The sequence below is a fragment of the Aythya ferina genome (assembly GCF_964211825.1).
Source record: "Aythya ferina genome assembly, chromosome: 5".
Lineage (NCBI taxonomy): Eukaryota > Metazoa > Chordata > Aves > Anseriformes > Anatidae > Aythya > Aythya ferina.
Window position 1 is genome coordinate 45,464,895 of NC_140301.1, and position 24,574 is coordinate 45,489,468.

Sequence of the window (24,574 nt, forward strand, 5' to 3'; positions counted from 1 at the left end):
CCGGCCCCAATCCCCCGGGGACCGGCTCCAGCACCCCGGGTACCGGCCCCAGTCCTCCGGTACCGGACCCAATCCCTCGGGTACTGGCTTCAACAACCCTGGGACCGTCCCCAACCCCTCGGATACCGGCCCCGCGCCCCAGGGACCGGCCCCAATTCCCCGGGGACCGGCTCCACTCGCCCGGGGACCGGCTCCAGTCCCCGGGGACCGGCCCCAATCCCCCGGGGACCGGCCCCGCGCCCCGGGGACCGGCCCTAATCCCCCGAGGACCGGCCCCAGTGCCCCGGTACCGGCCCCAATCCCCCGGGGACCGGCCCCAGTCGCCCACCGCCCTCGCCCTGCGCAGCCCTCTGCCCCCGGCCCCGCGAGCGGCTGCTCGGGGATGTTGCGAGGCTGCTGCCAGGCGGCTGGGCTGCGATCAACCTGCCCCGAGAGGAGCGACCCCGCTCTGCAAATGGAGGCTGCCGGACCCCTCAGCGGGCCGGGGGCGCTGGGCTGGACCCTGGGGGCCGAGCACGGTGCAGAGCCCCCCTGGACGGCTCGGCTGGGCGGCTGGACCACCGGGGGGGGGGACCAGTGACCGAAATGCTCGGGACACGCGGCCAGCCCCTTCCCCTTGCGACCCACAGCGCGTGCCGGGGCAGAGGTGAGCCTCGCGCCCCCTTTTTTTGGCAGAGGGGGATTCTGTCATGTCAAGGGGCGCAGCCCTGCCTGCGCTGGCTCCCCCCCCAAAAAAAATTGGATAAAACAAAAGCCCTGCACGGCAGCTGCGAGGGCTGGGAGGCAGAGGGTGGCTTCGCTGGGGCTCAGCACGGAGCAACCGCATCCCCGTAGCACAACAAGAGCACCCCAGCCCTAAATACAGACACCCCCACCCCAAACTGCTCGGACAGCCCCTGCGCGGAGAAACGGCACCGGCACAGGGCTGAGCGCTCAGCGCCCCCGGGGGGCAGCGAAGCGGCTTGGGGCGAGCGGGCCACCGGGCACTGCCGGGGCTACCGGGGGGGGGTGTATGGGGGGGGGGAGGCGGCGCTGCCCCAGCCCTGGCGCTGGGGGGTCCCGGGGGGGCTGTGCCCGGTGCCCCCGTGCGCTCCGCTCCCCCCGCGGCGGGCAGGGGGCCGGTTTCACCCCCTGGGGGGGTCCCGGGGGCTGCCGGCGGGGGCAGTGCTCGGCGCCGCGGGGCTCCCCCGGTAACGGGACGGGACCGGACGGGACGGGACGGGCGGGGGGGGCCCTACTGGGGGGTCCCCGCTTTGGGGTCCGGTCCCGAGCCCGGTCCCGCTCGCCCCGGGGAGCCGCAGCCCTGCCCCCCCCCTCCCCAGGGCCACCCGGTGCCGCCCCTTGGCCCCCGCCCCGTGCCCCGGGGCCGAGCAGCCCCACGCGGGGCAGGCTCCCGCCGGCCCGGCCCCGGAGCCCAGCAGCGGGGGGCCGGTGGCCCGAGGGCCGGCGGAGGGGAGCGCGGCCGGCGTCGCCCCGCCTCTGCTCGTCGAGGCCCCATTGGCCGCGCGGCACGTCGCTCCGCCTGTCCTCCAATCCGCCGCGCCGCCCGCGCTCCGCCGCCCAATAGAATGGCGGCCGGCCCGGCGGGGCCCGCCCCTTCGCGGGCGGCCGAGGAGCGGGGCGGGGCGGAGGGAGACGGGCGAAGGGCCCCGCCCCGCGGTCACGTGACGGGCAGCGGCTCGCGGCGCGCCGGCGCGCCGTCAATCATCCGCGCCAGCCAATCGCGAGGCAGCGGGGGGCGGGGCGGAGCGGGGCGGGCGGCCAATGGGAAGGCGGCGGGCGGGAGCGGGGCCGGTGGCGGCGGCGGCGCGGCGGGAGGGAGCGGCGGGGCCGGGAGGGAGGGGGGAGCGGCACCGGCAGGCGGGGGGGGGCGGGGCGGGGGGTGCCCCCCGCCATGAAGTGCGTCATCGCCGGGAGCAACGTCAGAGGTGAGCGCGGCACCGGCACCGGGAGCATGGACCGGGAGCGGCGGTGCCGGTGCCGGTGCCCCCCCGTGACCGCCCCGCTCCCGCTCCCGCAGCCCTGGGCCGCGCCGTGCACGCGCTGTCGCGGATCGGGGACGAGCTGTACCTGGAGCCCACCGGCAGCGGGGTACGGGGCCGCGCACCGCGACGGGGCCGCACCGGGGCCGGTTGGAGGGGGGGGACAAACCCCGAAACCCCCCCCGGTGCCGGTGCGTGCCCGCCGCTCACGGCCCGCTGTCCCGCTCCCCCCCCCAGCTGTCCCTGCGGGCCGCCAGCCCCTCGCGCTCCGCCTTCGCCTCCTTCCTGCTGGCGCCCCTCTTCTTCCAGCTCTACCAGCCCGGGCCCCCCGCCGCGCCCCCGCGCTGCAAGGTGCACATGAAGGTGAGCGACCCCCGGGGACCCCCCGGGGACCCCCCGGTAACCCCTCCCGGGGGCTGACGGCTGTGCTGTGCCCCCCCCCCACCGCAGAGCTTCCTCGGCGTGTTCCGCTCGCTGCCGGCGCTGGAGAAGACGGTGGAGCGCTGCCTGCTGCTGCTGCGGCCCCGCGCCAGCCGCCTGGTGCTGCAGCTGCACTGCAAGTACGGTGAGTGTGGGGGGGGGTCACCGGGAGGGGACCTGGGGGCCGCCCCGGTTGCATTAAGCCACCCGTCACCCCCCCCGTAGGCATCACCCGGACGCACAACCTGGCCTTCCAGGAGTGCGAGCGGCTGCAGGCTGTCTTCGACACGCAGCGCTGCGCCAGCAGCCTCTGCGCGCCGGCACGGTGAGAGCAGCGGGGGGCTGCAGGGAGACGTCTGTGTGTGTTTTGGGGGGGGGGGCACAAAGCGCTGAGCCCGCCCCGTGCCCGCCAGGGTGCTGGCGGAGGCCGTGGTCCACTTCCCGCAGACGCTGGCGGAGGTGACGCTGGCGGCCGGCCCCGGGGGCAGGATCAGCCTGCGCAGCTACGTGGAGGATGAGGCCGGTGAGCGGGGGGCCGGGGGCTGGCCGGGGGGTGCCTCCCCGCCCCGTGTCCCTAACGGCCTCCCCGCAGAGCTGGGCAAGGCGATGGTGACGGAGCTGTGGTTGGCCCCGGATGAGTTCCAGGCGGTGGCTGTGGTCCCGGATTCCCGCATCACTTTCTGCCTCAAGGAGTTTCGGGTGAGCGGGAGCCGGGGGCTGCCCCCAAATGTCCTCCCCCCCCTCACCCGCTCGGGTCTCACCCGGTCTCATCTCCGCCCAGGGACTCCTGACTTTCGCCGAGGCCTCCAACTTGCCCCTCACCATCCACTATGATGCGCCTGGCAGGTAGGAGCAGCCGTCCTAGCTCCCCCTGTGCTTCCCCAACTGTGCTTAGCCCCTCTGTGCCCCCAGGCCGGCGATCTTCAGCCTGGAAGACCCCCTGATGGAGGCCCACCTGGTCCTGGCCACCCTCCTGGACCCCGAGAGCAGCTCCCAGCCCCCCGCAGCCAACGGGTAACCGCTGCCAGCAGTAGGGACCAGGGCGAACGGCCCCCACGCCACCCCCCCTGACCCGCCGTCTCCCCACGCAGCATCTCCCACGCGCCTGCCCCCTCGGATGACTTCGCCGATGACCTCGAGTCCTACATGATTGCCATGGAAACCGAAAGCTACGGGGAGGATTCGGGGGCACCTCCCAGCCCCACCTTCCCCCTGCGCACCCCTCATCCCATAGAAAGCGACCCCCAGGAGGAGGAGGAGGAGGAGGATGGAGCTGTGCCAGGCACACCCCCTCACAAGAAGGTGGGGGACAGGCACGGCTGTGTCGGGGGGCAGGGGCTGGGCGTGCTCCCCCCCCGACACGTGCCTCTCCCCCCCCAGTTCCGCTCGCTGTTTTTCGGCTCGGTGATGACATCAGGGGGGCCCAGCCCGGCCCCCAGCCAGGAGGTGCTGGCAGAGGACAGCGATGGCGAGTGCTGAGACCCCTGGTGCCCCCTGGCAGCAGCCCGGGGGTCCTGCTGCGGCAGCTGGCACTGCCCGGGCATGCAGGATGTGCCCCCCCAGACCCCCTAAACCACGACACAGACCCCCCCCAGTGACCCTTTACAAGTTTATTTCCAAAAAAAGCCTCCTGCCCCCCCCTCCGCTGCTGCCCCAGGGGTGGGCTGCCCCACTCCCCCCGGCGGGCCCTGCCCCAGAGGGGGCTTTTGGTTCGGTGGAGGGTGGCGGGGGGGGGGCAGGATCTTACAAATAAAAAATAAATGGAAAGAAGAGCGACCTGATGGGGGGGCCGGGCCCCGGGCCCCAGCGGCGGGTGCTCACTTCTTGGCTTTGGCAGAGTTGCGGGGAGGGGTGACGGGGCGGCCGGCGGGGTTCAGCCCGCTGAACTGCCCGTATTTGCCCTTGTTCTTGTCAGCCGGCTTCAGGATCTGGGGGGCAGGGGATGAGTGAGGGGGGCTGCAGGCGGCCGCCCCCCGCTTTCCCCAGCTGCAGGTCCGCCTGCCCCCCCCTGCCTGAGCCGCAGCCCACCTGGAAGGAGCACATGAGGGTCTCATCCACGCTCATCATGGCGCCCGCGTTGTCGAACTCCCCGCAGTAGTTGGGCGCCGAGAAGAGGGTCACGAGCTGGCGCTTGGCGAAGAACTCGTAGCCGTCCTCCACCACCTGCGGGGCCTCGGGGCTCAGCTGGGGCAACCCCACTGCCCTGGGGCAGATATCCCCCTGCGCCCTGCCTGCAGTGCCCCCCGGGACAAACGCCTCCCCTCCACAAGCTTACGGAGCCCAACCACCCCCTAGGGCAGCACCCCCCAAGACCCCAAAAGTCCCCTCCTGAGGGGAATCCCCCCTGGAGACCCCTGCCTGTAGGGAGCTGGGGTGTCCCCAGAGCAAACACCCCAGAAGGAGAGCCAGCCCCCCTGCCCCGGTGGTACCTGGTGTGCCCGACAGATGAGGTCCAGGTCGTGCTTGTGCAGGAACTTGGCCACCACCTCTGCCCCGAAGGTGAAGGAGACGCCGCGGTCGTTCTCGCCCCAGCCCTGCACATCCTTGTCGGGGTCGGACCACAGCAGGTCGCACAGCAGCCCCTGGTCGGGCACGTCCGTGGGGCGCATGATCCGCCGGATCTGCTCCATCGACTGCAGGTCGGGAGACAGCCCTGCGCGGGGCGGGGGGCGTCAGGCCCTGCTGGGGGAGACACCCCCCTCCCCAGGGCACCCCGCTGCCCCAGAGGGGCCGTGCCCACCTCCGTGGCAGCAGAAGATCTTCTCGTCCACGATGGCGGCGATGGGCAAGCAGTTGAAGCAGTCAGTGAACGTCTTCCAGAGCTTGATGTTGTAGCGCCGCTTGCCTGTGAGGCAGCGGTGTGGGTGCCGGGGACCCCCCCACGGAGCCTCGCCAGCCCCACGGGATGTCACCGGGTGACACAGCGTGGGATGGGGACACGGGGCGGGCACGGCGGTGGCGAGGGGGCTCCCATTGGTCACAGAAACCACACACAGGGCCGAGTGTGGGATGGCACGGGGGAGACACAAGGTGGGGAAAGGTGGGTGGGACGGGGCGGGAGGGGGGCACGGCGGCGTGCCGGCACTCACACTCATCGTAGAAGCCGTAGATGCGGTTGATGCTGGCGCACTCGTGGTTGCCGCGCAGCAGGAAGAAGTTCTCGGGGTACTTGATCTTGTAGGCCAGCAGCAGGCAGATGGTCTCCAGCGACTGCTTGCCCCGGTCCACGTAGTCGCCCAGGAACAGGTAGTTGCTCTCGGGGGGGAAGCCGCCGTACTCGAAGAGGCGCAGCAGGTCGTAGTACTGCCCGTGGATGTCCCCTGGAGGGGGGGGGACACAGAGCAGGGGGTGACACCCGGCCCCGCCACCCCCCTCCCCATCATCCCGGTGCCCCCCCGGTGCCGGTGCTCACCGCAGATCTTGAGGGGCGCCTCGAGCTCCAGCAGGATGGGCTGGCTCAGGAAGATCTCCCGCGACTTGAGGCACAGCCCGCGGATCTCGTTCTCCGTCAGCTGCACGTTCTTCCCGGGACGCGACCCTTGCACTGCGCGGCGGGGGGGGGGCTGCGGTCAGCGGCTCCCCCCCCTCCCGGTAACGGAGCCGGTAACGGAGCCGGTGGTCGCCCCCAGCCCCCTCCGTGCCCCCCCGCACCCCCCATTTCCCCTCCCGTTCCCCCCCCCCTCCCCGTTCCCCTCCCCCCCTCCCCGTTCCCCTCCCCCCCCCTCCGCTCCCGTTCCCCCCCCGGTGCCGTCGCGGGGCCCGGAAGCCGCCGTTGTGCCCCGGGGCCCGTTGAGCGCCGCGGGCGGGGCCGTTGTGGGCGGCCCGGTGGCGGAGGGGGGCGGCCGGGGGGGCTCGGCCGGGGGCCGCTCACCCTCCAGGAGGCGGCTGATGATGGAGTCCAGGTTGAGCTTCTCGGTCTCCGCCATGGCCGCCGGACGCTGCGTCCCCGCGCGCCGCCCGCCCCGCCCGGCACCGGGAGCGGCCCGCGGGGACACGGGGGGGCGGCGGCGCAGCGCCCCCTGCCGGCACGGAGGTCGCGGGGACACCCAGAGGGGAGGCCGGCAGCGGGGCTGCCCCCGGGGGAACCGGGACGCGGGGCGAGGGACGGCACCGGAGGGCAGCGGGACACCGGAGGGCACCGGGATAGGGGACAAGGGACAGCACTGGAGGGCACCGGGACACCGGGGGGCACCGGGATAGGGGACAAGGGAGGGCACAGGGGGGCACCGGGACACCGGGGGGGAACCGGGACACCGGGGGGCACCAGGATAAGGGACGCGGGACAGCACCGGGGGACACCGGGACACCGGAGGGGGAACCGGGACACCGGGGGGGAACCGGGATAAGGGACAAGGGACTGCACCGGGGAGCACCGGGACACCGGAGGGGAACCGAGACACTGGGGGCACCGGGATAAGGGACGCGGGGCACCGGGACGCGGGACATAGGACAAGGGGTAGTACCGGGGGAACGGAGACATAGCGGAGGCACCGTGACGGCACCGAGGCGCTGGGGTACGGGACGGCAGCGGGGGACATGGGGTTGACGCGGGAGGTGGGGAGAGAGGAAGCACCGGGGGGTGTGGGGGACACGGGGCGGCAGCGGGGGGCAGTGAGATATTTGGGGGGGGGGCAGCGGGATAGGAGGCATGGGACATAAGGCAGGGGGCAGCACCGGGGGGCACGGAGACACCGGCGGGACACCGGGACACTGGGACAGCACCGGGGGGTGTGGGGAGACACGGGGGACGGGACACGGTGGGCACCGGGACACCGGGGGGGAGTTGGGTAGGTGACACGGGACAGCACCGGACGACGTGAGAGAGACGGGACTGGGGATGGGGGACACGGGGGGCACGGGGGGCACTGACACCCCCGGGGGGGCACGGGACCGGGACATGTGACGGCACCGGGGGGCAGCGGGGCACCGGGACACGTGACAGGGGGCAGGGGACAGCACCGGGGGGCACGGAGGCACCGGGACACGTGACGCGGGACATGGGACAGCACCGGGGGGGGCTCGAGGGGGCGCGGGGGGACGGGCGCGGCTCTGCCCCCGCCGTCCCGCTCGGTGCGCGCCCCGTGCCCGTGCCCGCGCCCGCACCCCCCGGTGCCCGCTCCCGCCCGGCGGGGCCGCGTCTCGGGGCCGTGCCGGTGCGGCCACGCGGGACCGTTGCCGGGAGGCTGTTGCCAACCCCGTGCCGCGGAGACTCCCGTGGGGGCCTCCGTGGGGAGCGGGGGAGACCTCGCGTGCCGCGCCGTGCCGTGCCGCACCGTGCCACGCGTGCCCCCGCTGCCGTCCGCTCCCCGCTCCCCGCGTGCCACGCGCGCCGCCAGCCCGGGCCGCGTGCCCGTGGCCCCCGTCCGTGACATTTCAGCCCCGCGGTGTCAGCTGCGCCGCTGTCCCCGGGCGACCCCCGGCTGGCCGCGTCCCCGCACCCCCCGCCCCCCGTCTCCGCCCCGCGCCCTCCCCCGGGGCCGCCCCGCCCGGGGGCTGGAGGCACCGCCGGTGCAGAACCGGGCACAGGGCTCTGCGGGCAGCGACAGCCGCGGGCACCGGCACCGACACAGCGACCGCCGGTGGGTGCCGGGGGTGTGTGTGGGGGGTGCGTGCGCGCTGTGCACGCGTGTGCGGGGACTTGTGCGCGGGTGTCCACGCGTGTCCGTGCGCGCTCAGAGCGCTGCGGGGACGGGGACGGCGACAGCAGCTGTCGCGCTAAGCCGGGGGACGTGCGGCGCCGCATCTCCGCCGCGCCGGGGGGACAGGCGACAAGCGACAGGGGCCGGGTGGCAGCCGCGGACAATGGGGCTCTGTGCCGCCCGCCGTGCCCGCCGCCTAATCCGGGGCACGGGGCCGGGCCCCCTGGGGGGGGGGGGACCGCGGGGCTTTAAGGGCTCCGAGCGCTCCCCCGGCTGCAGCGGGGCGCTCCCGGGGGCAGGCATCCAGCCACGCGTGACCGCGGGCCCCGCGCAGGTACCGCGGCGAAAGGGCTTGCCGGGGGGCGGGGGGGGGCGTCCCGCCACCGGGGTCGCCCCCGTCGCGTGGACACCGTTCAGGCCCCCCCCGTGGGGTCCGCGGCTGTCGGCGCTGGCCAGGGGACGCCCGTGCCTCAGTTTCCCCCCCCGTGCCGGAGCCGCTGGGCTGGGGCACCCGGGGGGGGGCGCGCCAGGGCCCACAGCCCCAGGGCACCTTGGCACCGGGCGCAGGGGGGTCCCCGGTGGGGCTGAGCTGCCGCCGGATTAGGATAATCCCTGCAGGGGCTCAGCCGGAGCTGCCCCAGTCAGCAGGGCTGGCACCGAGGGGTGCGGGGGGAGCAGGGACGCCGGGGCTGGCACCGAGGGGACCCCAGGACACCCCGGGGGTCCCCGCCCAACTCGGCTGACTCGGCCCCTCTGTCTTTTGCAGCCCCCCGACGCCAGGATGGTGAGTGGTCCCGGGAGGGTCCAGGCGGGGGGGGCTCTTCCCAGCAGGGCTCGGCGGTACCGGGCACTCGGCGTGGCAGTGCCGTGCCCACCCGCCGCGTGACCCCGTGGGGACAAGGGGACGCTTTGTCTGGGAGCTGGCACTGCCCTGCTGTCCCCAAGGCGGTGGCTCCGTGCCTGGGCACCCCCACAGCCCCACAGCCCCCTTGCCCCGTGCTGCAGCCCTGCCCCATGCCTGCCCCATGCTGCCCCGAACCCCACACCCGCCCCATCGCCCCCACGCCAGCCCCATCACCCCTGTGCTCGCCCCTCATCTGTCCCACCGCTGGCCCCATCTGTGCCCCGTGGCAACCCCAAGGCGGGCACCTGGTCCCAGCCCCGGCTGTGCCCCTCGACAGCTCTCAGTGGACCAGGTCAGCGTGGAGCAGCCGATGAGTCCGAAGGAGCAGGAGTGGGCAGGGCCGGAGGCACTGTGCCCGGGCTGGCTGGACGAGGAGGTGCCTGACGGCGAGGTCCCCGAGGACACCGGGGACCCCGACTCAGCCACCCACGGCTACGAGTTGCTGCAGAGTGCCCTGCGCCAGGAGGGGCTGCCCCTCACCGTGGACCGCACCAAGGAGCCCCGCACGGGTACTGGGCACGGAGGTCATGGGGGCTGGCGGCTGGGGACACAGCGCCAGGATGGGGGCACGGGGGTGCCAGGGACGGGGTGGCAATGCGGTCCCATGCCTGCTGATCACCACCTCGCTGCAGGATTCGGTCCACTGGACATGACTGTCTGCATCCTGGGCTCCCCTACCGCCTTCCTGCCCGTCCTGCTGGAGGGCGGCTCCCGCTGCCCAGGTGCGTCCGGCCCCCAGCCCCCCATAACGGGCAGCCACGAGCTCCCCCCGCGTCCCACCCAGGGTGGGTGCCCAGCACAGGGGGCACGGCCACTGCCCACACTGCTGCCCACCCGCAGGTGCCATGGTGCTGTGCCTCTCACCCACCTGGGCCAGCCGGGTGCCCTCGGAGACGTCCCCAGGCGCCTGGTCACTGCTGCTCTCCCAGGGGGTCTCCTTTGAGGCGGGGGGCCACAGCGCCCTGGAGGTGTTTGTGCCCCCCCGGCGGGCCACCTACGTGACGGGCACCTTCAGCCCCGGGACTGAGAGCAGCTGGGTGGGCGAGCTGGCCCGCGACCTCGACTGCCCCACGGGGGGCTCAGTGCCACTGGCCCGGTGGCTGGAGGACCCGGTGGCCACCCGCCGGGTGCTGGCTGCCCGTGCTGGCCTGCACGTGCCCCCCACCCTGGCCTTCGTCCTGGGAACCCAGGGGGCCCTGCCTGAGGACCCCGCGCCCCCCGGGGTGCGCCTGGTGCGGCTGGAGGACCCCCAGGGCCAGGAGAGCCTGGTGCGGGAGGAGGTGTGCGCCTTCCTGGGGGGCACTGCCATGAAGCCCTACAGCCAGGTGGGCGCCGGGTGGCACCGCGGGGTGGGTGGGGGCTGCGGGGCTGGGGCACGGGGGCAGGGAGCAGCAGCGGGACGCTCGGGGGTGGCTGTGGGGTGGCAGTCAGGGGCAGCGAGAGGTGGTGCGGCTTGGTGGGGTGGCTGTGGGGTGGTGGTGGGAGCGGGTGGCAGGGGGCGAGGGGTGCTGCAGCGAGGTGGCAGGGGGTGACGCGGCGAGGTGGCAGGGGGTGACACGGTGCTGCATGCAGGTGGCGGTGCGGCCGGCAGGGTGGCGGTGGCGTGGGACAGGCACCCGCAGCACCCACGGGAAGGCGGAGGGGGCGGCGGTGGCGGCGGCGGTGGTGGCCCGGCTGAGTGGGCTGCAGGAGGAGGAGAGCGTCCTGCTGGAGGCCCTGGTGCCCACCGCCCGCCTGCCCGCGCCCCCCCCACGTAAGACCCCCCCTCGGGCACCCACCACCCCTGGGGGGCGAGGGGGGCGGGAAGGGCCCCCCGGAACTCCCACCATCTGCGGGAAGGGCCCCCCGGAGCTCCCATGGTCGCTCTGTCAGCCTCGTGTCCAAACCCAGGGGTGGGAGCCTCCCCGGACCCCTGCAGCCCCCTAGGGAGGGGGGGGAGGTGGCTGCCCTGTCCCCTTGCTGTCCCCTGGGCTGGGGGGCAGCACCCATCATAAGGGGGCAGGTGGGGAGGCGAGGGGACCGTCCCTGGCTCCCCACCATCCCGGGGGGCTGGGGGTGGCCGTGGTGGTGGTGGTGCCACACTGGGCTGCCCTGTGACTAAGGGTGGGTTGGGGGGGGGGGGTGCACGTCAGGGCCCCCTCCCCACGTTCCCGTCCTTGGGCTGCGGCGTGTCCCTGCCCTGTCCCTCGCCCCCCAGGCAGCGCAGCCCCGCGGCTGCCCGTGGCCCTGCGCATCTGCACCGTCGTCTGCCGGTCCTGGGGGGACCGGCCCCAGCTCTGCCAGGTACGGCCTGGGCGCGAGGGTGTGGGCGCCACGCACTTGGGTGGGGTCGGGAACCCCCTCCCCAGTTCACGTAGCCCCTGTGCCTGGTGATGGGGGTGGCACCAGGCGGCTCTGGGCGTCCCCGGGGGTGGCCCATGTCCCCGTGGCGGTGGCGGCATGTCCCCACAGGTGGCATGCGGCATGGGGCGCGCGGAGGCGCCGGTGCGGCACGGGGCGGCGCTGCCCCTGGGCCTGGACTCCAGCCTGCAGCAGTGGGGCCTGGCGGACCCGGGGCACCGGCAGGCACTGGCGGAGCGGCTGCGGGGGGCTGCTGAGGACGCCATGGCCGCCCTCCTGGCCGCTGAAGCCGAGCTGAGCCCCGCGCAACGTGGCGGTGCCCGCGCCCACACCGACATCCTCGGTGAGCACCAGCCCCGGGGGCTGCTCCTGCAGGGGCAGGGGGAGGGCAGCCCCGGGGTGCTGAGTGCGCCGTCCCCACCGTGTCCCCCAGGTGTGGATTTCCTGCTGTCGTGTGTGGATGACACCCTGGAGCTGGTGGCCCTCTCTGCCAACTGCCAGCAGTGCTTGGAGACCTGCCTGCTGGCTGAGGCCATGGGGCGCGACGTGGGGGAGCCCGCCGGTGACCTGCCCCGGCTGCTGGCAGAAGCCCTGCTGCACCGGGCACAGTGCCACCTGGTAGAGGGCAAGGACATCCTCCTGATCGGGGCCGGCGGTGTCAGCAAGAGCTTCGTCTGGGAAGCAGCCCGCGAATATGGCTTGAGGGTAAGGAGGCAATGGGGCTGTCAGTAGGTTCCAGGGTGAACACTGGGCACTGCCCCGGCTGTGCTGTAGCAGTGCTCGCGCTGCGGGTGGTGGTGAGGGGCTGGGGGTGGGCACCTGAACCCCATCCCCACACCACGGTGACGCCCGTGCGGTGTCTGCACAGATCCACCTGGTGGAGTCGGACCCGGAGCACTTTGCGGCGGGGCTGGTGCAGACCTTCCTGCCCTACGACAGCCGGGAGCACCAGCGCGACGAGGAGCACGCCGAGCGGGTGGCAGAGCTGGTGCGCGCCCGGGACCTGCGGCCCCACGCCTGCCTCTCCTACTGGGACGACTGCGTGGTGCTGGCGGCGCTGGTGTGCCAGCGGCTGGGGCTGCGCGGCAGCCCGCCCGCCGCCGTCCGCCTGGCCAAGCAGAAGAGCCGGACCCACCAGCACCTGCAGTGCTGCCGCCGCGGCCGCCCGCCGCCCGCCGCCTTCGCCGTGCCCTGCCGGCGGCTGCGCAGCCACGGGGACGTGGAGCGGGCGGCGGGCGCCGTCCCCTTCCCCGCCGTGGCCAAGCTGGAGTTCGGGGCGGGCGGCGTGGGCGTGCGGCTGGTGGAGAGCGCCCGGCAGTGCCACGCGCACGCCGCCCGGCTGTGGCGCGACCTGCGCGCCGACGCCGACTACCCGGGCATCGGGCTGGGCTGGGGCAACGCCATGCTGCTGATGGAGTACGTGCCGGGCACCGAGCACGACGTCGACCTGGTGCTGTTCGAGGGGCGGCTGCTGGGCGCCTGGGTGTCGGACAACGGTCCCACGCGCCTGCCCGCCTTCCTGGAGACGGCGGCCGTGCTGCCCTCCTGCCTGCCCGCCGACCGGCAGGCACAGCTGGTGCGGGCGGCCCTGCAGTGCTGCCGGGCCTGCGGGCTGCTGGACGGCGTCTTCAACGTGGAGCTCAAGCTGGGCCCCGGCGGGCCGCGCCTGCTGGAGATCAACCCGCGCATGGGCGGCTTCTACCTGCGCGACTGGATCCGCGCCGTCTACGGCCCCGACCTGCTGCTGGCGGCCGTGCTGGTGGCGCTGGGGCTGCCGCCCGTGCTGCCCGCCCGCCCCGCGCCCCGCGCCCAGCTGGCGGGCGTCATGTGCCTGGCCTCCGAGCACGGCCCGGCGCTGCGCCAGGGCGGGCTGGCGGCCCTGCAGGGCCTGCAGCGGCGCGGGCTGGTGCGGCTCAACCCGCTGTTCGAGGAGGCGGGCGGGCAGTACGAGGAGCCCTGCCTGAGCGTGGCCTGCGCCGGGGGCAGCCCGGCCGAGGCCTGCGGCCGCCTGCTGGGGCTGTGCCAGGCGCTGGGCATCGACTCGCCGCGCTACCCCGTCGACCATTTCCTCTCCCACTTCAAATAGCCCCGGCGGGGAGCGGGGCGGGGGGGTGGCGCGGAGGTCCCAGCCCACGGCCCCGTCTGCCCGGCCCCCGACGCCCCCCGGCTCCCCCCCGGCCCCCCGATGTGTCCCCTTCTCCGCCACCCCCTCCCTCCAAGCCCCTCCTGGACCTTGTCACCCGTGTCGCCCGCTCCCCGTGGCACAGGGACAGAGCCCAGGGGGAGTCCCGAGCCCCCTGCCCCACCATCCCTGTGCTGTCCCCAGGGGAGGCGTGGAGGGGGCCCCTGAACGAGCCTATGGTAATGGGGTGGCCCCCATGGCACCTGCGCCACCCCACAATGGCAGTAGGACCAGGCAGCACAGGGAGACCCCGCAATAACAGAGAGCACAGGGAGGTCCCACAATAATGAACCAGCATGGGGAGACCCTACGATAAATGAGTGTAGGGAGACCCTACAATAAATGAGCATGGGGAGACCCTACAATAGGAAATGAGCATGGGGAGACCCTAAAATAAATGAGCGTACGGAGACCCTACAATAGGAAATGAGCATGGGGAGACCCTACAATAACAAATGAGTATGGGGAGACCCTGCAATAGCAGATGAACACAGGGAAACCCTACAGTAGCAAATGAGCATGGGGAGACCCTGTGAGGAAATGCCATCACTGGGTAGACCCTACAATAACAAACCAGAGTGAGGGAGACCCTGCCATAACAAACATGGGGAGACGTTCCCATGACATATGGCCCTGGGAAGGGTCCCCGAGGACAAGCTGGGCCCTCAGGAGATGCTGTGTGGCAGCGCAGTGTGTGATAGCCACTGCTGCCCTGTCACCCCTCGTCACCATTGAGGGGTCTGACAGCAACAGATGCCACAGTAACAGCAGCAACCCTACAATAACACAGCCCGTGTAGTGCCCAAGACCTCCCAGTAACAGCAGTGATCCTACAATAACACAGCTCATGTAGTCATCTAGTGCCCAAGACACCCCTTACTGGGGGGAATAGTGACCCTAAAAAAAACACACAGCCCGTGTAGCACCTGAGACCCACCAGTAACAGCAGTGACCCTACAATAATACAGTCCATGTAGTGCTCAAGACCCCCACTAACAGCAGTGACCCTACAATAACACACAGCCCATGTAGTGCCCAAGACCCCCCAGTAACAGGAGCGAACCTACAATAACACACAGCCCATGTAGTGCTTGAGACCCCCACTAACAGCAGTGACCCTACAATAACACAAAGCCCATGTAGTGCTTGAGACCCCCACTAACAGCAGTGACCCTACAATAACACACAGCCCATGTAGTGCCCTAGACCCCCCAGTAGCAGCAGGGACCCTACAATAACACACAGCCCATGTAGTGCCCTAGACCCCCCAGTAGCAGCAGTGACCCTACAATAACACACAGCCCGTGTAGTGCCCTAGACCCCCAGTAATAGCAGCAGTGACCCTACAATAACACACAGCCCGTGTAGTGCCCTAGACCCTCAGTAACAGCAGTGACCCTACAATAACACACAGCCCATGTAGTGCCCTAGACCCCCAGTAGCAGCAGCGACCCTACAATAACACACAGCCCATGTAGTGCCATAGACCCCCAGTAGCAGCAGTGACCCTACAATAACACACGTCCCACGCCGTGCCCCAGACCCCCCAATAAAGGCTGTGGAGCCCCGTGGCCGTGTCGCTGTCCCACTTTCTGAGTTCTCCCCTCCCCGGGCCCCCCGTGGGCCCCCCCGCGGGCCACGGCTGACATTTGGGGCCGACCCCTGCCCTTTGCGGGGCCAGCCCGACACCCGAGCCGCCGCGGGGGCGTGGCCTAAGGGACGGGGGGCGTGGCCTCGGCGGAGGGGGCGGGGCTGAGTCCCGGACTACATTTCCCGTGGTGCCCCGCGGCGGGGATGCCGGGGTCCCCCCGTGACGTGGGGCGGGGCGGGGCGGGGCGGGGCGGGGCGGGTGCGGCGGTCCCGGTGCGGCGCCGCCATGGCGGGGGTGTTCGACATCGACCTGGAGACCGAGGAGGGCAGCGACGGGGAGGAGCCCGAGCTGGGCGCCGTGAGACGGGACGGGGGCTGGCGGCACGACCGGGAACCGGGAACCGGGAACCGGGAACCGGGAACTGGGGCGGCGGGGATACGGGACGGGGGCACCGGGACCGGCGGGGGACGGGGCAGCGGGGGGGGGACAGCGGGGACCGGGACCGGAGGGGGAACCGGGACCGGTGGGGGACGGGGGAGCGGGGGGAGACAGCGGGGACCGGGGACACCGGGACGGGCTGGGGGCACCGGGACCGGGGCTGAGCGCTGGGGGGGGACAGCGGGGAGAGGGACCCGGTGGGGCACCGGGACGGGGCCGGAGCTGAGCACCGGGATAGGGCCGGGCTGGGGCGGGGCGGGGAGGGGCACCGGGACCGGGCAGCGCTGGGGACAAGGGGCGAGGGGACGGACGGGCGGACAGACCGGGGGACGGAGGGGGCCCCGGGCACCGACGCCGTGTCCCCCCCGCAGGAGATGGAGCTGGAGCCCCGGGGGAACGGCCTGGAGTAAGTGCGGGGTGCCGGGGGGGGCGGCGGGGGCCCCGTCCCCGCTCACCGCCCGTCCCCGCAGGCCCGTGGGGCACTACGAGGAGATCGAGATCTCCGAGAGCAGCGTCAACAACGGCCCCGAGCACATCGGCCCCCACTGCTTCGAGCTGCTCCGCGTCCTGGGCAAGGGCGGCTACGGCAAGGTGGGGGGGCTGCCCCCCCCCGGCAGCCGGCACCGGGACCCCGGGGATCGGATCGAGGGGGGGGCCGCTCCCGAGCCGCCTCCCCACCGCCGCCGCCGCCCCGCAGGTCTTCCAGGTCCGCAAAGTGCAGGGCACCAACACGGGCAAGATCTTCGCCATGAAGGTCCTGAAGAAGGTAGCGCGGCCCCCGGCGCGCCCCCGCCACCGGCGTGGCCCCCCCCTCACCCCTCTTCTTCCTCCCGCCCCCCCCCCCCCCCATCCAGGCCAAAATCGCCTGCAACGCCAAGGACACGGCGCACACGCGGGCCGAGCGGAACATCCTGGAGGCCGTCAAGCACCCCTTCATCGTGGACCTCATCTACGCCTTCCAGACGGGCGGCAAACTCTACCTCATCCTGGAGTGCCTCAGCGGTGCGGCTCCGGGCCGGGGGGGCGTGGGGGGGCGTGGGGGGCACGCACGGGGTGGGACGGAGCCCGGTGAAGGCTCAGGGCCCCCCCGGGGCTGTGCCTTGCAGGCGGGGAGCTCTTCATGCAGCTGGAGCGCGAGGGCATCTTCCTGGAGGACACCGCCTGGTAGGGGCGGCTGGCTCTGGGCTATCGCGTCCTGACCCCCCCGGCGATGTGGGGGGCGCGGGGGGGCCCCCAGTGCTGCTTGCCCACACCCCCCCCCCCACTTGCTGCAGTTTCTACCTGAGCGAGATCACGCTGGCGCTGGGCCACCTGCACTCCAACGGCATCATCTACCGTGACCTCAAGCCGGAGAACATCATGCTCAACAGCCAGGGTGGGCAGGGGGTCGGGGGGATTCGGGGGGGGGCAGCAGGTTGGGGGCTGACTCCTTCCCCCCCCCCCCCCACAAAGGGCACATCAAGCTGACGGACTTTGGGCTGTGCAAGGAGTCCATCCACGACGGGGCCGTCACCCACACCTTCTGCGGCACCATCGAGTACATGTGAGCCCGATGGGACGGGGGGAGGGGGGAAAGAAAAGGGGTTGGGAGGGCCCAGTGCTCAGGGTGCCCCCCCCCACAACCCCCGCAGGGCCCCCGAAATCCTGGTGCGCAGCGGGCACAACCGGGCGGTGGACTGGTGGAGCCTGGGCGCCCTGATGTACGACATGCTCACCGGATCGGCAAGTTGGCCTCCTGCTCACGGGCTGGGGGGGGGTAGGGGGACAGTCCCGGGGTGGGGGGGGCCCCCCCTTCATCGCTGCCACCCCCTCCCCTCGCAGCCCCCTTTCACGGCCGAGAACCGCAAGAAAACCATCGACAAGATCCTGAAGGGGAAGCTCGTGCTGCCGCCCTACCTGACGCCTGACGCCCGTGACCTGCTCAAAAAGGTGCCTGAGCCCCCCCCCCCCCCAAAAACACCCCCCTGGTGCCCCCTGCTCGGGGGGGGGGGGCAGCACTGGGACCCCCCCCCTTGTCCCTTCTCTTCCAGTTCCTCAAGAGGAACCCCAGCCAGCGGGTCGGGGGGGGGCCGGGTGATGCAGCCGATGTGCAGGTAGGATTGGGGCAGGGGGGAGGTGTCACCAGTGATGCCCCCCCCCCGGTAACCCCCCCCCCCCCATTTCCCACTCCTCCTGCAGAAGCAGCCCTTTTTCCGCCACATCAACTGGGACGACCTGCTAGCCCGCAGGCTGGACCCCCCCTTCAAGCCCTGCCTGGTACTGGTGGTGGTGGTAGGGGTGGGATTTGGGATGGTCGGGGGATGAGGGGGGGGGGCAGCTCTGCCTCTTCCTCGCGGGGGGGCCGTGAAGAGCAGCCCCCTCCCCGCAGCAGTCGGAGGAAGACGTCAGCCAGTTCGACACCCGCTTCACCCGCCAGACCCCCGTGGACAGCCCCGACGATGCGGCCATCAGCGAGAGCGCCAACCAGGCCTTCCTGGTACTGGGGGGGGACACCGGGGGAGGGGGCGAGGTGGGGGTCCCTGACCCACCCCCCCTCCTGACCTGCCCCCTCCCCGTGCAGGGCTTCACCTACGTGGCCCCCTCGGTGCTGGAGAGCATCAAGGAGGGGTTCTCCTTCCAGCCCAAGGTGCGCTCCCCCCGGCGCCTCAACAGCAGCCCCCGCACCCCCGTCAGGTACCCGTGCTGGGGGGGGAGGCGCTGGGTGGGGACGAGGGGGTGCAGCGTGCCCCCCCCTCACCGCCTCCCCCCTCCCCACACAGCCCCGTGAAGTTCTCCCCCTTCGAGCCCTTCAAGCCGGGGGCGGCAGCGGCAGAGCCCATGGAGCTGGGGCCCAGCCTGCCCCCCCCCCCCGAGGGCACGGCCCCCCTGCCCATCAAGACCGCCATGGGCACCAAGAAGGCCAAGGGGGGGCGCGGGCGGGTGCCCAGGTAGGGAGGGCGGCGGGGGGGGGGTTGGGACGCGCCACGGGGTGAGGAGGGGCAGGGGGGGCCCCCAGTCCCGCTGCTGGCCGCGGGGCAAGGGGGGGGCCCCGCGGAGCTGCCGGTGCTGGCACGGCGGGGGGGCCCCCGGTACTGCCCCCCGGCCCCGTGCCGCTGCCGCCGGGGGGGTGCGGGCTGCGGGGCTGTGCCCCCGGGGGGGGAGAGTGCCAATTAAAGTGTTAATCAGGCCTGGCTGCCCTCTGCTTGGGGGGCTGGGGGGGCGCCCCCTTCATTTGCATAGCCACGCCCTCATCTGCATAGCCACGCCCACTGCACCCCACCTCCACCCCCAGGCTCCACCCCTTTTCCCCACCTCCCAGCTCTGGCCCATGTGCCCCTTCCCCAGGCCACGCCCCCTCCTCGAGGCCCCTCCCACCTCCCACTTGTCCCCGCCCCAAGCTCCACCCCTTTCATCAAACCACGCCCCCAGGGGTGGCAACATGTCTTTATTGGTCAGCGGCGGGCCTGCGCAGCCAATGGCGAGGCTCTGCCGGGGCTGGGGGTGGGCGCGGTGACACCATGGGGTGTGACATCATGGGGGCGGTGACGTCAGAGGGTGGTGACGTCATGGGGGCGTGACGTCAGAGCGCGGTGACGTGGGGCCGCGCGTCCCCCCAGGCGGCGGTGCCGGAGAAGGCGTGCATGTCGCTGAGCAGGGCCTCCGCGCTGCCGCCCAGCGCCTGCCCCTCGCCCGGGGGGCTCTGCTCTGCCTCCAGCGGGGCCGCGGCCTCCTCTTCATCCTCCTCCTCCTCCTCCTCCTCGTCCTTCTCCTCCTCCTTCTCCTCCTCGTCCTCCACCTCCTCGTCCTCCTGCCGCTGGTGCTGGGCCCACGGCATCAGCTCTTCCTCCTCGGCCGGCGGGGCCGCGTCCCCGTCCCCGTCCCCGGGGGACCCGGCGGGGCCGTTCCGGCCCTGCAGCTGCTGCCAGCGGCCCCGCAGCAGCGCCAGGGCCCGGCGGCCCATGGGCCGGGGGTGGTAGCGGCCGGCCGAGAGGCGGCAGAGGTGGCGCCAGGCCAGGGCCAGCCCCACGGCCAGGCACAGCAGCAGCCCCAGCAGGGCGCCCACCACCCGGTCGCTGTGGTTCCCCACCGGCTCCCCCGCCGCCGCCAGCCCCGCCAGCACCAGCAGCAGCGGCGGGGCCGGTGGGCACCGCGCTCCAGCCTGTAGGGACGGGGACAGGGACAGGGGTCAGCACCGGGGGGGGGGGATGCAGAGCAGGGCCGTGCAGAAGGGCAGGGGCTGGTGCTGGGGCAGGTGCCCCATGACGGGAAGCTGCGGTCGGCAGCAGCTGCGGCACCTGCAGCAGGCCGGGCTGCCCCCGCATCAGCCCCAGGCAGCCCCCAGCAGCCCCAGTCCCTGTAGCACAACCACCCCCAGCATCTGCCCCATGCCCCCCCCAGCCTGGCGCCCCCAACCTCCACCTCTCTCCCCCCTAAATCTACCCCTCAAGCCCTTGAACACAGCCCTGTTGTCACCCATCCCACAGAGCCCAATGCCCCTCCCAGGCATGGGAAAAGGGGGCTACCCCAGAGCCCCATCACTGCTGCCCCTATTATGCCCCCCCCCACCCCAGGACAGCACAGGCTGAATTGCAACAAAGTGTGAACCCCTCCCCACCCAAATTTAACCAAGGGAGCAGGCAGGAGTTGATGCTTGTGGCTGGGGACATGCGGAGGAGGGGGGGGTGCATCAACCCCTCCCCACCCCCCCAGTTCACTCCCAGTCTGCTCCATGCCACCCCCCCCCGTGTTTTTTGGGCGCTCACCATCGCTGGGTGCTGCTGGAGCAGGTCCGGGTGCCGCAGGCGCAAGCAGTGCTGGGGGGGCCCCCCCGTGCTTCCTGCCCCCCCCCAGCAGCAGCAGCGGATGTATCGATGCGGGGGGAGGCGGGTGCTGTCCCCATCCCCCCCCGCCTACCCGAAATGGAAAGGGCCCCGGAAACCCAAGGTGGCGCATGAGAGCTGGGGGTGTACTGCCTGTCCTCCATGCCCCAGCGAGGCTCTGGGGGCTCCCATGTTGTCCCCCCCACAGCCCTGGGGCCACCAACCCCCCTCCAGTGCCCTGATTTATGGGGGCCCTGATGCCCCCTCCCTCCCTGCCCCCGCAGCTTTGAGCTGCTGCTGCTCTGTCCCCAGTCCCTGCCTCAGCTTGTGCTAAAAACCACTGCACTTTGCATCCCGCCTGTGTTACCCGCACGGCCGTGGGGCCATGCACACAGCCTGGGGGAGCTCCAGCACACCCCAGCCCCACTCCTCCCCCCTGACAAACCCATAGTGAAACCCCCATAACCCTCACGGTACCACACCCCCCCGCCAGGGCCCTCTGCCCCAGATCTTAGCCTCACCCAGCACGTTTCTTATAAAGACTTTTATTTGGAGTGAAAATATAGACTTTGACCCTGCCCTGTAGGGAGAACAAAGAGGGGGGGGGGGAGAGCCCCACAATATAGGGGGGGAGGATTCCATGGTCGCGGGGCACATGCTGGAGCCCCACTGGAAGAGGGGAAGATCCCACCCCACCCTGGGGACATGGGAGGGTTGGGAGGGGGGCAGGGCTTAGTATTTGATCCCAGAGACCCCCCCTGGCCCTCGGGGGGAGCTGCGGGGGGGGGTAGTGGTCCACAATCCGGGGGGCAGCACCCAGTAAGGCAGTGGGGTCAGGGAGGGGAGTGGCCGGTGTACAAAATGGGAGAGAAGGATGGACAGACGGACAGCCCCAGGGCGAGGGGGGAGGTCTCGAGGGGAGGAGACCCTGGGGCGGCAGTGTGGTCCCTGGTTGTATGCGGGGAGGGGGGGGGGGGACACAAAGGGGACACATCCCCGGCCGCGTGCCCTGGTCCCAGGGGTGTGGGGAGGCCCTAGACGTGCCCGTTCTCCAGGCGGCTGAGCTGCTCCTCCAGCCGGGTGATGCGCTGGCCCTGCTCCGCCACCAGCGCGCGCAGCGCCGCCACCTCCTGCAGCACCTCGTCCAGCCGCCCGCCCGCCTGCGCACACCCCGGGTCACCTGCGAGGCCCCGCCCACTCCCCCGGACCACGCCCACCACCCACAAGGCCCCGCCCACCACCCACAAAGGCCCCGCCCCAATCCCCAGATGCCCCGCCCCCTTCCCCGAGCCCCCACCTCCTCCCCTAGCCTGCCCCATTCCCTTCCCCAGAGAGCCCGCCCATTTCCCGAGACCACGCCCCATCCCGATAGACCACGCCCCTCCCCAGAGGCCCCTCCCCCTTTCCTAGAGGCCCCGCCCCTTCACTCACCGGGGGCGCGGGGGCGCCGGTGCCCAGTGCCGGGGGCGCGCTGAGCCGTGCGGAGGCGGCAGCGGGGGCGGCGGGGCTGGGGGCAGCGGGGGCGGCGGGGCTGGGGGCGGCGGCGGCGGGGCGGGCGTCGTGCAGCAGGGAGCGGCGGCTCACCTTGAGGTCGCGCTGCTTGCTGGGGACGTAGGCCTGGCGCAGGGACACCAGCACCGGCCCCGCCGTCTGCCCCGCCACCCACTCCTCCGCCTCCATCGCCGGGTCGGGGCCCGCCGTGTCGGGGTACAGGTCGTCCTGGAAGAGGTCCGACTGCCCCCCGCCCACCGTGTCACCCAGCGGGATGCGCCGCGCGGCCACGGACCCCCGGCCGGCTCCGCACAGGGACCCGCTGGGTGTTCCCCCGCCTGTCCCCGCTCACCTTCCTTGGCACTGTCATGATGATGGGCTCACACCGGCGCTCGTGCAGCTTGTAGAACCTGCGGAGGGTGACACAGCGTCACCGGGGGGTGCAACAAAGGGAAAATGGGGTCGCCCCTCACCCCTGCCCCCCCCCCATCCCCACCTGGCGATCTCGCACTTGCTGACGTCCAGCCCGCGCTTGGGCATCCAGCCCATGCCGCGCTGCGGCTCCTTGCTGGTGAAGGTGTTGAGGAAGTGGATGTAGGGCGGCTCCTCCGTGATCTCGAAGTACCGGATGCTCGAGTCTCCCTGCGGGCACCACGTTAGAAGGGGACAGGCGGGGATGGGGCGTGTAGGGGGGGTGGGGGGAAGCAGCGGGGCCGCACCTTGCCGCAGACATAAACCACGTTGGTGTCGGGGTCGTAGAAGGGCAGCAGGGCCCCGTTGCTGGAGTCCAGCTCCTGCAGCCCCATGGGCTCCTCCAGGTTCTCCTACGGGGCAGGACATCAGCCCGGTGCCACGCCGCAGCCCGGCCCCCCCCGGGGCCGACCCCGGCGGCTCCTCACCGTGTCCCACAGCGCCAGCTGCCGCTCGCTCATGCGGCTGAAGCCGGTGGTGAAGATCTTGCCGTCGGCCAGGAAGATGGCACGCATGGGCCGCGCACCCTCGTGCGCCCGCTCCTTCTCCTGCGGGGAGCGCGGGGGGCAAGGTCAGCACCCCGGGATGAATGGGGGCGCGGCACAAGGGCACCCCAGAGGGGGATGCGCAGGGGGGTGACGGCAGCCCGGAGCCGTGCTCACCGCCACCACGGTGCCGCGGCGGGGGTCGATGACGCGCACGCTCTTGTCCTTGCAGGCGGTGCAGAAGCGGGAGCCGTCGCGGCTCCAGCTGACGCTGTAGATGAGGTCGGGGTGCAGCCCCTCCAGGCGGTACAGCTCCTCCGCCGTGCCCACGTTCCAGATCAGCACCACGTTGTCGCAGCCTGCAGCGGGGAGGGAAGCAGCGGCACGGCTCGGCCGGACCTCCCCCACCCCCCCAGCCCCAGCTGGCCCCCCAGCCCCCTCCCCAGCTCCCTACCTGCGCTGAGCAGGACGTTGCGGGCGGTGGGGTGCCAGCTGATGATGCCCACGCGCTTGGAGTGCCCCTCCAGCACCACCACCGGCTCCGTCAGCGGCTGACTCAGCCCCCCCTCGGGGATCTGCCACACCTGCGGGAGGGGGGCGGTGGGCAGGGGGTGTGGGGGAGAGCCCCCCGCGTACCCCTCTCCCCATCTCCCCGGTTTCCCGTCCGCCCCTCACCATGACGGTGCAGTCCTCGGAGCCGCTGGCGATGACGTGGTCGTTGTGGGGGCACCACTCGATGTCCAGTACGGGGCCCGTGTGCCCGCACACCGTGGGGTACGACTTGTCGATGCGGCCGGTCTGGGAGCACAGGGAGGGGGGTCACCCGACCCTGTCCGTCTGTCCGTCCGTCCGTCCGTCCCCGCGGAGCCTCCCCCACCCCACCGCCCGCTCCCACCTTGTGCAGGGGCAGCACCAGGAAGGCGCCGCCGCCGCTGGCCTCCACGATGATGGCCACGAAGGAGGGGTTGACGGCGCAGAAGGTGCTGTCCCAGGTGACGCGGGACACGCGGATGTCATCGTAGCACTGCTCCGTCTTCACCGGCTGCCCGAAAACGTGCCGGAATTTGCTCTGCCGCACCACCTTGCGAAACGACATGGCTGGGGCGCACCCCGCCTTGGGGTCAGGCTGGGAGGGAGGGAGCGGGGCACGGTGACCCCAAAACACGGGGCGGCCACGCAGGGCCCGGTGGGTGCCCGGTAAGCCCCGGGGACTGGCGGCGGCACTGGTGGTGGTGTGGGGGGGTGATGGGGAAGGCTGAGCCCCGTTCCCTGCCCCGGGTAAAGGGCGGCCCCGTCCCTCCCTGCACGAGCGGGAAACCAGGGCTGGGCAAACAAACCCCACCCTGCCGGGACGGGGTCACCCGTGGGGACGGGGGCACGGGACGGGACCGCCCTGCCCGGGATGGGGGTGGAGGGGGCGGGGGGGGTCACCGGGGGGGCACGGCCGCGGGGACGGGGCCGCGGGTGGGGATGGGGGCGGCCTGTCCGGGACGGGGCCGGGTCCCCGGGGTGGGGGGCGGCGGGGGGGGGGCGTCAGGGACGAGGGGGCAAAGGGATGGGAGCGGGGACGGCACCGGGAGCGGGGACACGGATGGGAGCGGGGACACGGATGGGGCCGGGGGGGGGCACGGAGGGGGCCCCGGGAGCCCCCCCGGGAGCCCCGCACTCACCGGCGGCCGGGCCGGGCCGTGCCGGCGGTGCCGGTGCCGGTGCCGGGCGCGGGGCTGGCGGCGGAGCCGGGACCGGGGGGGACCGGGGCGGGGGGGGGGCGGCAGGAAGTGAGCGGCCCCGCCCCGCGCGCGCGCACTGCGGCACCGGGCGGCGGGGGAGGG

The 24,574-nt window shown here is 72.6% G+C and overlaps 6 protein-coding genes across 10 annotated transcripts; 3 read left to right on the forward strand and 3 right to left on the reverse strand.

Annotated features, from left to right (window-relative positions):
- Positions 1-1,847: 1,847 nt before the first annotated feature.
- Positions 1,848-4,172, forward strand: RAD9A (RAD9 checkpoint clamp component A). 2 transcript variants are annotated; one of them, XM_084519638.1, is made up of 11 exons: positions 1,849-1,928; positions 2,021-2,091; positions 2,220-2,345; positions 2,433-2,547; positions 2,628-2,727; positions 2,816-2,925; positions 2,995-3,101; positions 3,184-3,248; positions 3,315-3,416; positions 3,494-3,704; positions 3,783-4,172. In XM_084519638.1, exons 1-11 carry the CDS (start codon positions 1,895-1,897, stop codon positions 3,879-3,881), a joined length of 1,140 nt encoding a protein of 379 aa, XP_084375764.1. In that variant the 5' UTR covers positions 1,849-1,894; the 3' UTR covers positions 3,882-4,172. The 2 variants fall into 2 exon arrangements, with proteins under 2 accessions (XP_084375763.1, XP_084375764.1); XM_084519637.1 differs by having other exon boundaries at positions 1,848-1,928; positions 2,816-3,101.
- On the reverse strand, positions 3,998-6,416 carry PPP1CA (protein phosphatase 1 catalytic subunit alpha). Its single transcript, XM_084519639.1, has 7 exons — positions 6,274-6,416; positions 5,815-5,946; positions 5,492-5,722; positions 5,143-5,247; positions 4,832-5,055; positions 4,431-4,565; positions 3,998-4,330 (listed from the first exon to the last, which is right to left on the reverse strand). Exons 1-7 carry the CDS (start codon positions 6,326-6,328, stop codon positions 4,220-4,222), a joined length of 993 nt encoding a protein of 330 aa, XP_084375765.1. The 5' UTR covers positions 6,329-6,416; the 3' UTR covers positions 3,998-4,219.
- Positions 6,417-7,359: 943 nt separating this feature from the next.
- On the forward strand, positions 7,360-15,040 carry CARNS1 (carnosine synthase 1). 3 transcript variants are annotated; one of them, XM_084519730.1, is made up of 10 exons: positions 7,360-7,994; positions 8,808-8,825; positions 9,223-9,454; positions 9,578-9,667; positions 9,786-10,270; positions 10,518-10,698; positions 11,143-11,228; positions 11,397-11,628; positions 11,719-11,990; positions 12,154-15,040. In XM_084519730.1, exons 2-10 carry the CDS (start codon positions 8,823-8,825, stop codon positions 13,369-13,371), a joined length of 2,799 nt encoding a protein of 932 aa, XP_084375856.1. In that variant the 5' UTR covers positions 7,360-7,994; positions 8,808-8,822; the 3' UTR covers positions 13,372-15,040. The 3 variants fall into 3 exon arrangements, with proteins under 3 accessions (XP_084375856.1, XP_084375855.1, XP_084375854.1); XM_084519729.1 differs by having other exon boundaries at positions 7,360-7,981; XM_084519728.1 differs by lacking the exons at positions 7,360-7,994; positions 8,808-8,825 and having other exon boundaries at positions 8,840-9,454.
- Positions 15,041-15,320: 280 nt separating this feature from the next.
- Positions 15,321-18,662, forward strand: RPS6KB2 (ribosomal protein S6 kinase B2). Of its 2 annotated transcripts, none has more exons than XM_084522545.1 (15): positions 15,321-15,415; positions 15,868-15,902; positions 15,967-16,087; positions 16,194-16,262; positions 16,351-16,498; positions 16,603-16,660; positions 16,771-16,871; positions 16,949-17,039; positions 17,128-17,218; positions 17,318-17,425; positions 17,527-17,589; positions 17,675-17,752; positions 17,865-17,972; positions 18,057-18,169; positions 18,256-18,662. In XM_084522545.1, the coding sequence occupies exons 1-15, from the start codon at positions 15,344-15,346 to the stop codon at positions 18,425-18,427; spliced, it is 1,428 nt and encodes a 475-aa protein (XP_084378671.1). In that variant the 5' UTR covers positions 15,321-15,343; the 3' UTR covers positions 18,428-18,662. The 2 variants fall into 2 exon arrangements, with proteins under 2 accessions (XP_084378671.1, XP_084378672.1); XM_084522546.1 differs by having other exon boundaries at positions 15,326-15,415; positions 16,194-16,250.
- Positions 18,663-18,903: 241 nt separating this feature from the next.
- PTPRCAP (protein tyrosine phosphatase receptor type C associated protein) lies at positions 18,904-20,703 on the reverse strand. The gene is made up of 2 exons (XM_084522547.1): positions 20,239-20,703; positions 18,904-19,634 (listed from the first exon to the last, which is right to left on the reverse strand). Exons 1-2 carry the CDS (start codon positions 20,239-20,241, stop codon positions 19,056-19,058), a joined length of 582 nt encoding a protein of 193 aa, XP_084378673.1. The 5' UTR covers positions 20,242-20,703; the 3' UTR covers positions 18,904-19,055.
- A 121-nt stretch (positions 20,704-20,824) lies between these two features.
- Positions 20,825-24,519, reverse strand: CORO1B (coronin 1B). Its single transcript, XM_084522544.1, has 11 exons — positions 24,413-24,519; positions 23,638-23,840; positions 23,418-23,540; positions 23,197-23,326; positions 22,920-23,101; positions 22,686-22,805; positions 22,506-22,610; positions 22,283-22,428; positions 22,139-22,196; positions 21,727-22,029; positions 20,825-21,455 (listed from the first exon to the last, which is right to left on the reverse strand). Exons 2-11 carry the CDS (start codon positions 23,836-23,838, stop codon positions 21,330-21,332), a joined length of 1,494 nt encoding a protein of 497 aa, XP_084378670.1. The 5' UTR covers positions 23,839-23,840; positions 24,413-24,519; the 3' UTR covers positions 20,825-21,329.
- Positions 24,520-24,574: the final 55 nt, after the last annotated feature.